This window comes from Corvus brachyrhynchos, unplaced genomic scaffold (assembly GCF_000691975.1).
Source record: "Corvus brachyrhynchos isolate BGI_N302 unplaced genomic scaffold, ASM69197v1 scaffold28, whole genome shotgun sequence".
NCBI lineage: Eukaryota > Metazoa > Chordata > Aves > Passeriformes > Corvidae > Corvus > Corvus brachyrhynchos.
The window spans coordinates 6,028,112-6,042,877 of NW_008246058.1; the positions used below are offsets into that span (position 1 = coordinate 6,028,112).

General features: G+C 42.6%; 1 protein-coding gene across 1 annotated transcript in view; it reads left to right on the forward strand.

Moving 5' to 3' along the window:
- The window catches only part of EXT1 (exostosin glycosyltransferase 1), a 195,049-nt gene that overhangs the window by 158,228 nt on the left and 22,055 nt on the right, over positions 1-14,766 (forward strand). The window contains 2 exon segments of the mRNA XM_008642628.2: positions 11,134-11,227; positions 13,947-14,054. Of these exon segments, the coding sequence (XP_008640850.2) occupies positions 11,134-11,227; positions 13,947-14,054 (202 nt within the window).

Sequence of the window (14,766 nt, forward strand, 5' to 3'; positions counted from 1 at the left end):
CGAGACAGTAATGCTAAAAAGGTGAAAGAAGATTCTGATTGGTGAGCACTGGGAGCAGGAGTGGGCATCAATAAGGATGGAGAAACACCATCTGCAGTTCGTAGGCTTGGGCCCAACATAGCTCAGATGCCTGACACTGCAGTGAGGTACTGGAGGTACAGATGTGAGCAGTCAGGCAATCACCATCAACAGGTATGTCTATGGGACTCTTAGGTGCACAGTGAGAGTGGTGCTCAGAGATATGAAATGGTCTGGTTTAGGCAGTGTTTGGCATTTAACATTTTCAGACTGGTTTTCTTGCTTTGTGTGCTTGAGAAGAGCTCTCCTTCACTTTGCTGTGGTTGGTTATTCCTCTAACGTTGTCAAAATGGGCCTTGATTTTTGAAAAAGTAATTTTGCAAAAATCGTATGTGAGGTTCTTTTATGTGTCAGGACAGGGTCAGGCAGGAGAAGGTAGCTAAGCACATGCATCAGTGGTTTCCAGATGAAAGTCCTTTGTAAATAGTGTGGAAGTGTGTGCATGTAAGTATGCATGGATGCAAACATGCTTCTGGGGTTTCTTAGACAGCAATTTTGCCTAAAAGTCCTGTATGTCACAATGGGGAATTATAGACTCATAGGAAGGTTTGGGTTGGATCTTAAAATATCATCTGGTCCAATCCCCTGCTGTGGACAGACCATCTTGCATAGATCAGATTGCTCAAAACCCCAACCAATCTGACCTTGAGCACTTCCAGCAACGGAGCATCCTGAACTTCCCTGGGCAATCTATTCCAGTGTCTCAGCACCCTCAAAGTAAAAAATTTCTTCCTTATATCCAACTAAACTTAGCTTCTTTCAGTTTAAAACGACTATTCCTTGCACCTTTGAAAGTGGGTAAAACTCTCTCCAGCCTTTTTATATTACTGAATGTAATACAGACACCCTGCTCTGATTCAGTATCAACTGAAGACCACTGGAGTTGCCTCAACAACACTGTGAAAGGTAAAAAACGCCTAATAAAAGCCATCTGCGATTCTAAACTGATGCTCAATGGCATGCAGCTCACTCTGGCTGAGGAGGAGAGGAGAGTGGCTCCGAAGGGCACTTGGTGATGCAGAAATGAAGAGGACCTGTGCACTAGTTATAGATGCCTTTTTTTGCGGAGAAAAACAAATAAGAGAGAACTTGGATTTTATTGTAGTCAGCAAAAGTGAGCAAGCACAGAGAAGCAGCAGATCTGCGGAGTGACAGATTCCATTTTACCTGGCCACTCAGTGAAGCACGGTCCTGGTTCTCAAACCGCAAATGGCGTGGCCTTGATTTAGTTTTATGTTAGCAAAACTGTGAATGGGTATAGGAGGCATCACCAAAAAACATTTATCAGTGCATTTTTCCTGCTATAGCCTCTCTCCTCTCTCTTAAAAATTATTTTAATACTGACTGTTGACTGCAATAGGGAAAAAAATTGCACTTTCCTGCCCTTCCAGAGTTCACACTCCTGCTCTGCTTTATTGCAGAAATTAGTCTTAACATTAAGTCCAGAAGATGAGCACCTGCTGTCAGCCAGTGGAAACCAGCCTGGACTGTAAACAGTGCTGTGTTAACAGTTCACCCTAAAATTCAGAGCTACAAAACCAAAATACATAGAATGAGGATTGTTCCCTGCTGTCCACTGTGTCCTAATCCTATTTTTGAGGTAGCTTTATCTCATTTATAGTAAGGAGAAAGAAGATACTTGGAGGTCCTGAGATGAAGGCAAGTAGAATTCATAATCAGCCAAAATACTGACGTATCTAGATGTGTTGTAGTGTACTGCTCCTGGGGACTAAGCTGCAGCTGACTCCATATGAGAAAAACATCAGCTCTCTATTTCATTCAAAGTTGTTCCTTGGATTTGATGAACTAATTTCTCCTCCAAGCATGGTCACATTTTAGGTCAGCATGCCTAGACAACATGGGGCTCTGCCAGCAGTTCCTGTGTAAAGTCCCTCTTTGTTTTTTTGGAAACAAATCCAGTCATTCATAGAAATGAACTCCTGCATAATTAGAGCCAGCATTGCACATCATCTTTGCTTTCCATTTTTAGATGTTGCGTCTGGAGGACTATAACTTTTAAAGATGCCAACAAGCCACTTAGGAGCTTGATAGCCCTAATGGGAAAATCTGTGGAGCTGAATAGAAAATGATAAGCTTTGCAACAACTATTCTAAATTGTTTGGTAAAGAGCTCAGCCAGACATTCAAAGCAAGAATAGAAGCTATAACCTCTTCTAATTCGATCTTCAGGGGGTTGTACTTTCTCTACTGCCATGCTGAAGCCCCAGTCCTACAGGCAGCTTAATGGAGAGGATGGTGTTCTTTGCAGTGGAGTCCTCTGGTCTCTGCTGGGTCCAGTTATTGGACTGTTGCACAAATGGGTGCAGAACACTGATTTTATCCATATTTTACCCTCTAGGGCTTGTAATCAACCTTTTTTCTTTCTAGGTTAGTTAAAACATTCAGTAAGTGCAGATACTGAAGTGTGAAACTGTGGAAAACTGATCCTCTTCAGCATTTTTTAACCTTAAGTTTTTAATAAAGAACTATTTAAAAATAATTAAGGAAGATTTGGAGACCTTTTGTTTCTTTGACAGGTAGGTAGCTGTCATCAGCTTCGGAGCCAACAGGTGTGTTGACAGGTGAAAGATCTCACAATGAGTCTTTTGTATGTCTGCATGCTGAGGCTTACAGGTATGTCCTGTAATCTCAAAATTAGAGTGGGTAGCAGATGAACTAAAATTTGTTTCTTTGTTCAGAAAATGCAGTATAGATTTTTCTTGTTTGGATCTTTAATCCAAACTGATGCTTGAATAACTGAAATTCCAGTAGTCATTTGGGTTTTTGGTTTGTTGGTTTTGGTTGTTTTTTGGGTTTTTTTAAGTTAGACAATAAATCAATAAGAAAATTGTCTTAGCAGTGGGAAATTATGCCAAAGATGTTCACTGCTGGACTGTCACAGCATGTGGGTTCAGTTAATGGGAGTAGATGGAGCTATTTAGGACAAGTGTTTGACACTGCTTCACTGCTAGGAAAAGGCTAAAGTCCAAACAAAGTCATTCTGTGAAGGACAGAATAGGATATCCCCAATTTTAAAAATAAGCATCATAGAATTACAGAATGGTTTGGGTTGGGAGGGATATTGAAAGATCATCTAGTCCAGCCTCTCTGCCATGGGCAAGGACACCTTCCACTAGACCAGGTTGCTCAGAGCCCAATCCAGCCTGGCCTTGACCACTTCCAGAGATGGGACAATCTGTTCTAGTGCCTCATCACCCTCCCAGTGGAAAATTCTTCCTTATGTCCAATGTAAATCCAGTCACTTTTAATTTAAAAGCGTTATGCTTGTCACTACAGGATGTGGTAAAAAGTCTTTTTTCCATCTTTCATGTAAGCCCCCTTTATATATTGAAAAGCCCCAATAAGGACTCACCGGATCCTTCTTTTCTCCAGGTTGAACAGCCCAAACCCTCAGTGTTTCAATCATAGGAGGGGTGCTCCAGCCCTCTGATCATCTCTGTGGCCTCCTCTGGACCTGCTCCGACAGGTTGATGTCCTTGTGTTGGGGAGCCCAGAGCTGGACACGGTGCTCCAGGTAGGGCCTCACCAGAGCAGAGTAGAGGGGGAGAACCATCTCCATAACCTGCTGGTCACACTTCTTTTGATGCAGCCCAGGCTATTAGTTCCGTGTTGAAACACCAAAGCAGGCTGTCAAGAGTAAGATACTACTTTCAACTTACTCCTGCATTTTTCTATGCAGAATACTGAGGAACAAGGCTGAGTAGATGAAGCCCAAGTGCATGGCGGTTTCATCAGTGAAGTGGAGGTGCTGCTTTGTTCTCCTGCCAGCAGGCTGGGGTTCTTTATATTAAAATATTCTAAAACGAGTTCATGATCTCCAGAAAATCGCAAGGTAGAGGTACCATAATGATGCAAACCGCTGGTGTAATTTATTGTTAGAAGAATCCTTTTAGAAAGAGGCTGTCTGAGCCACTGGATCATCTTAACAGCTTGGTCTTATCTTTATCTTGTAAGGGTCCAGCACCTTGGTGTTCAGTAAGTGCCAGGTGGGCACATTTCAGACAAAGAGGATCCGTACATGTTTTTGTCACTTCAGAGGGCATGGCAGGGGAGGTGGGGCCGGGTAAAATTTTACCATGTGACTGTGTGTGTGCGCATGTTCCTGGGTGTGCATCTGCGCCTGCAAGCATCAGTATCTTCACTGCTTTCCCACCAGCCTGGAGGGTATTGAATTTACAATGTGTGGGGCTACATTTACATTCTTTACAAGATACAGGCAAGCACTGCATTTGCTGCTCCATGGATTTTTCTTGTTCGGGCATGATATGAGTTTCCTTGCTGCCAGCACCATGAGGTGCAGCTGTGAAACAGGCGCTCTTAGAGGACTTCAAAGCCTAGGAGCCAGTGTTTGGTTTTAGAAGAAGCACTACGTGGTGCCGTTAGCAGGTTGCTGGTAACTGGGGCGTAACGCTGCCTAGAGAGGCACTTCTGCAAGGTTTGCCTCTGACATGTGACTTACAAACCCACTCTGGTACACTTGCTAAATAAGCAGTTATCTTCAAACATCAAATTATGTTGGTGAGACCACATTTGCTGCTGTGTAAGACTACTTGTTCTGGGTGGTGTAGCTGCTACACTGGGATTGGATAGTATTTTGCAATCCAGATGTTGTGCATGCTTTGCATGCAGCATATAGATTTGCAGGACATTATGTGTAAATATTTAGACAGAAATCTTTAGAGCATTTTTATTTGTTAGAATGTGCATTGACTTTAACGGCTTGTGTACCCAAGTGTTTTTCTGCATAATATTGAAGTTAACTGAATCCAACAGTGATGTCACTGAAGACTTGAAAGACACTTTCATTTTGTACGGTTACTGTCCCTCTTAACTGTAAAATAAGGTTTCTTTAGCAGTGCATTAAAGTGAAAAGTCTACTTCCCTGTTTTTCTTTGTTAATCCAACCTTCCGAACTAAATGAAGATGCTGGCACAGAATGGAGAAAACAGTCGTACTTTGCTGTTAGTTGCTGCATGCTTGCCGAGTTTCATTTCCATAGCAAGGCCTAGTACAATCATGCAGAATTTTCAGATTGGGCTCATGCTCATACCCATACTCAGCCGTTACCTGTGTTCTGAAATCACTGTTCACACCTGCTGCTGCTGTAGTTAGACAGTAGCATCCCTTGGAGTCCAGCAGCCAGGGCGGTGTGGTGTCAGTGGCTGCGGTAATGAGCTAGACTGAAAGAAATACTCCAATGGCCGCTTTTCAGCACTTGGCAAGAAAATCCTTTTTATGTTAGTTTCAAGGTCGTCAGATATCATTATAGGCAAGTATTAAAAATTTCAAAGAAAGGAGGCAGTGTGTTTGATTTATAGAATAATTATCTAGCTTTCGCTCTAACTTTGCTTTGGCAATGGTTTTGCAAGCACTCGAAAATTAAATCCATTTTTTATGGCGCTACAAGGTATTATCTCATAGCAAATGATAATTAAACACCTGTGAAATCAATTAGCCTTTTAAACAGGGAAAAAAAAAGTTTTCCAATTATGTTTTTGCACCTCCAAACTTTCTAATTCCAGAACCAGCACTTGCAGAGCGGGAGATGAACTGCCAGCCAGTAGCTAGTTAACTGGCATTCAGATCACCCCAAAGCATTGCACGCTGTAAATCCAGAAGCAAGCAGCTCGCAGTGACGGCACCCTTCCAAGCAGGATGCATGAGCCTTCCCAGCTCAGTCTTGGGCAGCTATCTATCTGACACACAGCCGAGCTGTCAGCTCTTCTACAGAGGCAGTTACTCACTTGGTGTTTTCAATGCCAAGGTTTACTTGACAGTTTATTTAAAAGGCAAGATACCTTAATGGAAACCAAGCAACGAGATGCTCTGTGTGACTGAGTGGGGTTTCTTCTCAGGCTCTCCAGTCAGTAGTTCAGAGCCATCTGCATTAAGCATTCACACATGGAAAAATGGCCAATTGGTTAATAGCTGAAAATTAATATACTGGAGAACAGGGAAACACTTCTCCGTTTACCTTTGTGTTACAGGTATTTACTGTCTGTCTTTGTTGTAGTACTTCATCTGATACAGAAACTTTTGGAAGATGCAGTGTGTGTTCATGGGCTTGCAGATTCAGAGAGGGAGCCCTGGACATAGTTGGTTAAGTACCATTGCAATTTTTTGGCTCAAGAAGTAAAAAAACAGCTCTAGTCACATCTGACATCTAAAGCGGAATGTGCTGATAGTCCCTGCCAAAGATCAGCTCCAGCATCTTCCAAAAGATGGATTATGTGTGGCGCTGTTAAAATATGTACTGCTGGGTTAAACCCATTGCATTTGATTTGAGTTAAACCTGTTGTATTTGGCTTGGGTCCGGCTTCTGTTACTTCCATCTGAATTTTAATAGCTATGACATGCAGCTGGATTTCAGTGAATGCCGCATCACCAAAGAGGGAGAAGTAAGGTCAGGATACTCAGGATGCTGTGGTTAGCGTTCCCAAGGTTCCTCTAGTTGCTGGAGAAGCCATCAGTTATTTGTGTCTCAGGTTTTCCACCTATGAAATGGGAATGGTGATGGTATCCTGTAAGAAAACATGTAGCCTACATGACAGGTGACATACAGCTAGATAAAGTATTATGATAATCATTGCATCTAGACGTATCTGATGGTCTAAACAGTCTTTTTAGATTTTAGACCTCTCTTTAATCAGTGGTGATGAGGATGTGGCTTTCAAAAAAAAAACCAGTTTATACTAAAATTGGTAGTGAAAATGTTTCCCAGGCTAGTTTATAATCTCTACAGTGTTGTGACATGGGGAAATGCTTAAGCTGTAGGAAGGAATGTATGGCATGGCTGATTAGTCACTGCAGAGCCTCTGCAGCCTGCTGGGGCTCTTTGGGATAATGGAGTACCAGGAATCCCAAACAGCCTTCTAATCCATGTGCTGATTGACATGGTCGGCACATCAGAAGAAAAAAGAGGGGGGATGGGGAAAGACAAACACTGTGTGTTGGAGCAAGAAGTTAAAATGGTAAGAGCATTTGGCTGAGCAGTGTTTCTCCTTTGGATAATTGCCCACATGGCATTGCAGTGTTTACACCTGTGTGATAGCTGGGGCCAAACATGTTTCCTCAACTATGGGTGGTGGCAGGGAGGGAATAATTCAATTAAGTTGTGAATAAATTAGAATTGATTGCAAATGGAGCTATTCTTTTATGCTGCCTAAAAAGGTATTAGCTGTGAGCAAGGTACAAGTAATAATTACTAAAAGAAGCCTGAAAGTTAATAAAACATGCCTCTAATACCTACAGAGGGATGCCAGCTTTGGATTAAATCTGTAGCTATTTTAGTTTTGAAGACCCAACTGTCATTTTTAAGGCATATGCATTTTGGATTTTAACATTTGAATGCTGCAGCTGAGACCCAGGCCAAACCGACCCTAAAATTGGCAGTAAAATGCTACCTCTGTGCAAGCGTGCAGAATGAAGGAATCAGGAACGTATGAGCACTAAGCATGTGCCCCCACTCCCCAGCAGTCTTCTAATGTGGAAACCTGGAGCTTTCTAGAAATAAATACCTTCTGAGCAAAGCAGAGGACTCCTTTAAAAGCTTTTCTACAATAAATGCTAGGGAAGATAAACTGCCGGAAGGAAAGTGCCAGAAGTAGTGCAACACCGAAGCAGCAGAAGTAAGGAAGAAGTGCCCAGTCCACCCCTGCTCAGTGCTCTGCAGTGCTGGTCTTTGCTCTGATTCTCTGGAGCCTGAAAAACCTCCACAGCTGAGTGAAAATAAGAGTGTCTCAACAGGCAGGTAATGGAGAGCTGTCCACACATGCTGGCAGCTCTGAGTTTGCAGAAACCACAGCAATGCAAGCTGGAAAACCATAACAAAAGTCCCTGCCATATTCAGATCTTACCAGCTAATGGAAATAAGTAGTTCTGGAAACAGATCTAACCCCCATTGCTGGGAAGAAGAAGAAGAAGAGGAAACTCTGGAAGAACCTCTTCTAAATATTTGACTCTTTTCTCTATAGCTTAAGACGCCTTTTCCAGTTGCAAGTTGGGGTTCTCATACTTCATTGTCTCCCTGAGGTTTTGCTAAGATTATTCAGTGGAGATAGTAGGGAAATAAAGCTCGTTGTTGATCCGATACTGATGTTTGCATTAGATGCCAGATCGGTACTTAATGTGCAACATCAGTAGCTCTAGCTGAGAGGGTGTTCCTGGAAGTCTGTGCCAGCTCCAATTTCTCTCCTGGACAAGTGAAGGAGAAATTTCAAGTCCAGCAAATACTTAACTCAGGTACCTACCTTTAATCATAGAGATTATCTCACTCACTTCATTGAAAGTATTTTAAGTCTGCGTTAAAGGAAGTGCAGAGATGCTTTCAGGTGTAATGCTGTGTGCTTTCTATGTGGAAAAAAATGCCAGTCGTACATAAATGATTTTCGGTCCCTGACAAAATGCTGGCAAAACTCAAACCTGCTGCTGTGTGCATGGTTCTGTCTGGGCTGAATGGGAAGGAATCTGAAACTGAAAGTTGCCCTGAGCCTTCTGTCCTCGCCATGGCCTGTGTGCTGGAGTTTCATTTACCAGGTGACGTTTCTATGGCCAAGGTCTCCTCCAAATGCTGCCTGGCAGTCTGAAAAAAAATGAAACGGTCTCTACTGCAAGCTTGACTCTGAAATACTGTTCGGTATGTGTAAATTATTTCCTCCACAAGCGATGTTTCAAATTACAAAGCTATGCTTGCAGCCCGAAGAAACGTTTGTGTATTTGGGGCTGGTTACATGTGGTGCACAAAAAGTTTTTCCAAATTCGTATTTAAACATGCTGGGCCATCTTCTTTTTTCCAGCTAAGGCAGGGTGCTCCCATTGTTTGGGGTGCTACCCATGAACTCATAGGAGTAAAAGCAGAACCTTATGTTTGCAGATTTCAAATAGATACTTGATCCTGGAGTGGTCTCTGAGGGGTTTAAACTGGACATGGGTCCCTTATCACTGTGCTCAGAGATCCCATTGAGTCACCTTAAAGCATTTTGGTTGAAATTGCAGGGAAATTTATTCAATAGAATCTCTGATGCGGTTCATTCACTGCAGCAGCTCTTGATAGGTATTACTTTACTCTGGATCTACTCCTTCTGTATTTGTGGGTCCTCCCTGAAGGAAGTAGAAATTTTGTGCCCATACAGCAAGGTTAGGATGGGGCTTTCTGTGTACATATGATTGTAGATAAATTGCTTGATGACCATGAACTGTGCTATTACAGAGCTCAGCAATAAATCACATGGAAAATGGTCAACAAAATCCTTTTCCTTTTTTTTTCCCTTTGTAAATCTATCCTAATAACAGCAAGTTAGATATGAAAGAAAAGTTGCCCAGTATAGGATGTCACTGGGATATGGAAGACTCACTTGCAGTGGCCTTGCTCTCTGCTTTGCTTCGTGTTCTGGTTTTGCCATCAATGTTTTGTGGATAGTGTTGCATTCTGGGGTACTAACAGGATTTTACATTTTTAGCTAGCTAATGATGGGGAACTTCTGACTGGTGTATTCTAGCCCTATGGGGTATTCGATTTTTGGTATTTATTAACATTTTCTGTCCTACAATACACAGTAAAAGCAATGCACCTCAGACCTCTCAACATGTAAAAAAGGAGTGCTTAAAAATGGCAACTTTTTTTTGGGGTTTTGGGGGGTTTTTTTGATATACCAGTTTCCTCATATTTTCCCCTGTGTGCTGTGTCAGTGCTAACTGGTGAGCTGGGACATGGCTGCCAATCTCTATCCCACACAGAGAAAAATAAATTGCTGCCACTCAGATGGAATATGTATATATGTATTTTAGCCAAAGTTGAGATAGGATTCAAAAGAAAAAAGGGACTTTGAAGTCTGTTTTGTAGTTTTAATTAATGCAATGAGGGGTTTTATTTTACTCTCAGTGGAGATAATCTTAATCCATTCACAGTGACCTTTTCTTGTGCAAATTAGCTATACACGGTTGTTTAAGCAAATGGGCCTTTGCAAGATGTCTCTTCCTAAAGACAGAGCTTATAATTGAAAATTGGCTTACTCCCATCTGTCTGGCCTGTGTGAGAATACAAACATAGATCCTGACTTCTTTGTATATAAAATATAATCATGTATGTATGTATATCTATACACGTAGACACATATAAAAAAATTGCTCTTCCTGCAGGACATGGTAAAATTAGACTATTGGTGTCAAAAAATTCCAGTGCTACAAGTTGCTGTCAAAATAGCATCTATGTGCAGAGTCCATGACACTCTGGAGAATGGAGGGTGTTCAGTCTGGATCCTTTTGACTCAGACGAGGTCAATGCCATTCACAGTTCCATGGGCTTGTCAGAAGTACAGTTCGCTGATAATAGGCTGATAACACTGTTGGAATTTGATGTGTGGTTTTGGTGACTGATTTTGTGGTGATTGATGGAATTGGAAAAAAAAAACCCAGAAGTGTCTATAAGCACTTGCATTAACGGGAGCATGGATCATTGCAGCCATGTGGTTACTTGCCAAAATCTGGTAGTTACTCCTCTCTCCACACTTAACAATAACCACCAAGTGAGTCATTATAACCCCCCATCCCTTTTTTAGTGCCTGCTCAATTTGGCATAGTTCAAATATTTTTTTGCTTTGTACAAACCTCTTGTGCAGAAATGAACACAGTTGTGCATGGCTTTGCCTAAATCTGAATAGAATCAGGGCCACAGAAGTGCTGCAACAATGCTTTGGGTACCAAAATATTTAGTGTGAGTTTGTTGTTAGAAGTTGTGCATTGTTTATATAGAACAGTCTCATTATTTCAAAGGCAAAATTACTTCCTTCCTTAACAGTGTCATTCCCACTCTCCCCAGCTCTCTCCCATGGTGGTTGCTCCTGAGGATGAACAAAAAGGAGCCAGAGAGGGGGCTGATACACATGCATGGAGGGAGCTAGTTAACCTGGTGGTGAACAGTCTTGGTTGGGGATGATTTTATCCAGATGTATCTCAACAGCTGTTTGCATTTTCACGCCCAGTTACTCTAGGACTCACCACTAATTGAATTTTCTCTTTTCTCCCCTGTTCTTGTTAGGTATGATTACCGTGAAATGCTGCACAATGCCACTTTCTGTCTGGTTCCCCGTGGCCGCCGGCTTGGCTCTTTCAGGTTTCTGGAAGCCTTGCAGGTAAGAGCTGCAGTTTAAAGCAGTGGCTACGCTGGCTGCAATTCGGTGTGCAATAGCAAGGAGGCGGGCAGGAGGGAAATGTGTTTCATTTCCTTGGTGGACAGTAATCCACTTTGCAAAAGCCTCTATTCATACTTCTGGAGCAATTGGCAGCTTCTTCCCAGGAGGGGCTGAGCATTGAACTCATCTGAAGGTTGGATTGCATTACCTCCAGGAAAAGGGTTTCCCTGCATGTGGTGAGGCTGAGAGATTGGACCAGTTTAGGACAGTATTTTATCAAGCTGTGAGACTTTCCCTGGGAGACACTGGCCTTTACCAGTAAGCCCTGGGGCAGTAAAAATAGCTTTTTGTTTTCGCTTAGCCAAAACAGATCTGCTTCTGCATTGCCAGTTTTGAGATGGTGCTTGCTGAACATACAGAAGGTGGCCTGGAGGTGGTAAAGCTCCACATGGAAGCTTCACATGAAGGTGGATATAAGCTGATCTCAGGGAGCTCGCATGCTGTCTGGGACAGCACCTGAATGTCCTTCACCTTTTAAAAATGTTTTGGTTAGTGGTCCCCTTTTTGCCGTGGGGCAGCAGCAGAAGGCAATGCAAAAGGACTCCAGAGTCCTTGTGGCCAGACAGCATGGTAGTCAAGCCTGACACCTGCCTACACTGCCTTTGACCTGTCTGACTTTTTTTTTTTTGCAAACATCAGCTCAGTCCTGGGGTCCTGGATCTTCAGTCAGCCATAGAGAGCATTTTGTGAGGTGCTGCAACTCCCCTCTAGGTCTGGCATCTGGATTTCCATGGGGGCTGAAGTGGAGAGAAGGAGCTGCTGAGGCACTTCAGTTTCAGTGAAATGGCAAATGAACACACCTTACAGGGTCCTGCCTCCAGGAATGCTCTTGCCGTTTGGGAAATGTCCCAGCATTGACAGTAAAGCTGTTAATGAATGGCATGACAGCCCTTTACATCATCAACCATAAAATGTCCCAGCCACTGTTAGGGAGTATTGTTTACTGCAGTGCTGAGCAGGATTCAGGTACCTATGTGTAGGTGTATTATGTCATTTTAGAAGCCCAGGGTACCCAGAAACACTTCTGGCTTTCTGCTGCTTCTCTGGAAGGACTCCAGTAGATCCTGTGTCATGTCTGCCAGCCTTTGGATTTCTTGGGTACCCTACATGCTCTGGACATGTGGGTGTAACCACTGAACCTCACACCTGCAATCGAATTTGAGACCCAAGTTCTGGACTGTCGCTTGCCTTTCTCCTACTAAGGAGAAGATTAATAGCCTGAAAAGTGCTGTTCTCTCTCCAGTCTCTTCAGAGGAAGAAGAGGCTCGGCTTACATGAGATGACAAGTCACTTCAGATCCTCCTGAAGAGCATTCCTCAGCTCTTCTCTCATCTGGGCCCAAAGTCACACAGCTTCTGTTAGATACATCATCTCAAGAGGAGAAAGCAGGGAGTGTACCTCACTGCCCAGAACTTGGGGGCTCCAGGTCAATGATAAAATGTAGACAACTGATGATTTTGCTATCATGCTAGCAGCAGTATTCACCAATAATGATGTATTCCCAGTTTCTGTCTGGATCCAGATAATGTTGAAAGTCCCAATCCATTCACAATTCACATTAGTGAAATGTTTTAAACATGAAAACACATTACTAAGTGTTTTCTGGTTGGCTTTTTTCATGCACTGATGTAATTTCTTACAGAAGATCACAGTTCTTTACACATCATAATCACTGCTGTAATGTAGATTTGACCAGTCTAAGATGCTGTGCGTGATACATCTTACCAAGGAAGGTACAGCAGTCTGAAAGATTCCCGTTTATACCATGTTTTGGGAGGCCTGAACCCTAGTCTGGACCAAACTCAGAGCACTTAAACTTGGTTTGATCCAAAAGAAACTAACCCAGACCACAGATTTGATAAAAATCCTCTGGTACTAGGTTATTTCGTCACATCAGAAGGTTTTTGGCTTGGTTCTTATGTTGTGATTGAGCTGACCAGAACAGAACGGTTGATCATGTGTTTATGGAAATACTGACCTATTTACTAAGTATTCACAAACTGTCTGTGCAGAAGAACTTGTAAAACTCGTAGAAGTTTAATTAGTTTAGACAGATCATACCGATATGAAATAGATACTAAATGTGTATGCCATTTGTTTGTTTGTTTTAAGACATACAACAGTTCTTATTTTTGTAGACAGGTGATGACAGACAAGTTGTGTTTGTGCAGTTGCCTCTGTTTGGAGAGTTGATACCAAACAGGATAGAGAATTTACCCCTTCATGGGAAAGGTGCTCAGGAGTTAAATATGATCTGTATTTTCTCTCGGGTTGTCAGCAACATACTAAAAAAATTAGGGAAGTTGCTCCTTGCCAAATGGTTCACAAAGCAGTGAGAGAGTCCATCGTTTTGTATTACATTCTCTAGTGTTCCATCTGCTGCATTGAGCAGTTCTGCCCTCGTCTGGCAGCTTAAGCACCAGATGACAAATGGCCACTCTCTGTGCAAACCCCACCTTTCAGTGCATATGAATAAACCCAAAATGGAAAACTACTAACACTTGGACTGCCCTCCTATGGCTTCTGGCTTCTGATGTTCTTTGCCATGTTGCCTCTCCTGAGCTTGTGCAGAGAACGGGGTGATGGTATTGGTGGAAAGCTCGAAGCTTGCCCTGGTGGTGGGGCTGCAGCTGATGGTGGCCGTGCTCTGTGCCCACAGGCTGCCTGCGTCCCGGTCATGCTCAGCAATGGATGGGAGTTGCCGTTCTCGGAAGTGATTGATTGGAACCAAGCTGCCATCATAGGCGATGAGAGATTGTTATTACAGGTAAGAAAGAGACCGCGGCCTTCAGCAGATGCGTTGATTATTTCTGCCACCATCTAAATGGACAGGGAAGATGAATCCAAAAGGTCAGGGCTGTAAAAGAATTTTTATCATGAAGGGATTGTATGTGTCAGACTGGCTGTGAACTCATTTAATATTACATCATTCATTATTTGATTTGAAGGTCATTGCAGCCACCAGGCCACATTCTTAAGTGCAGGAGACTTTTAGTTTTGCAAAGAGCATGAAATCTCTTCTGGTGTGGAGCACTTGGATGCCAATCTGAGGTTGACCTGTCCAGGTACTGTGATGAAAGGAAAAACATTTGAGGGTGGATTCTGCTCCAGTGCTTAAAAAATAGTTTATCCTCAGGAGTATCCTCAAGAAAGCAGGTATTTTCTCAGGCAGGAGTTAACATCTAACGATTTGGTGGGAAGCAGAATCTGTCCCTTTTCTGATGCGTGGACCACGTAGCATTGCTTTCTGAAGCAGTGTTCATGTCACTTATTTTTGATCTTGAGATCATGGAACAAAAGTGGGCTGAGAAGTTACAAATTCCCTGCTACTTTCAGCATCTGCTTTGGTTTTAAATACACTATGGTTGTTTTGGGTTTTTTCAGCTACCTTAGTGGGCTTTGCAATCTAAATATATTCTGTAAATTCTGCAGAGAAGTTGATGTTAGAAGAAGTTCTTGAAAAATTGGTTTCCCCAAAG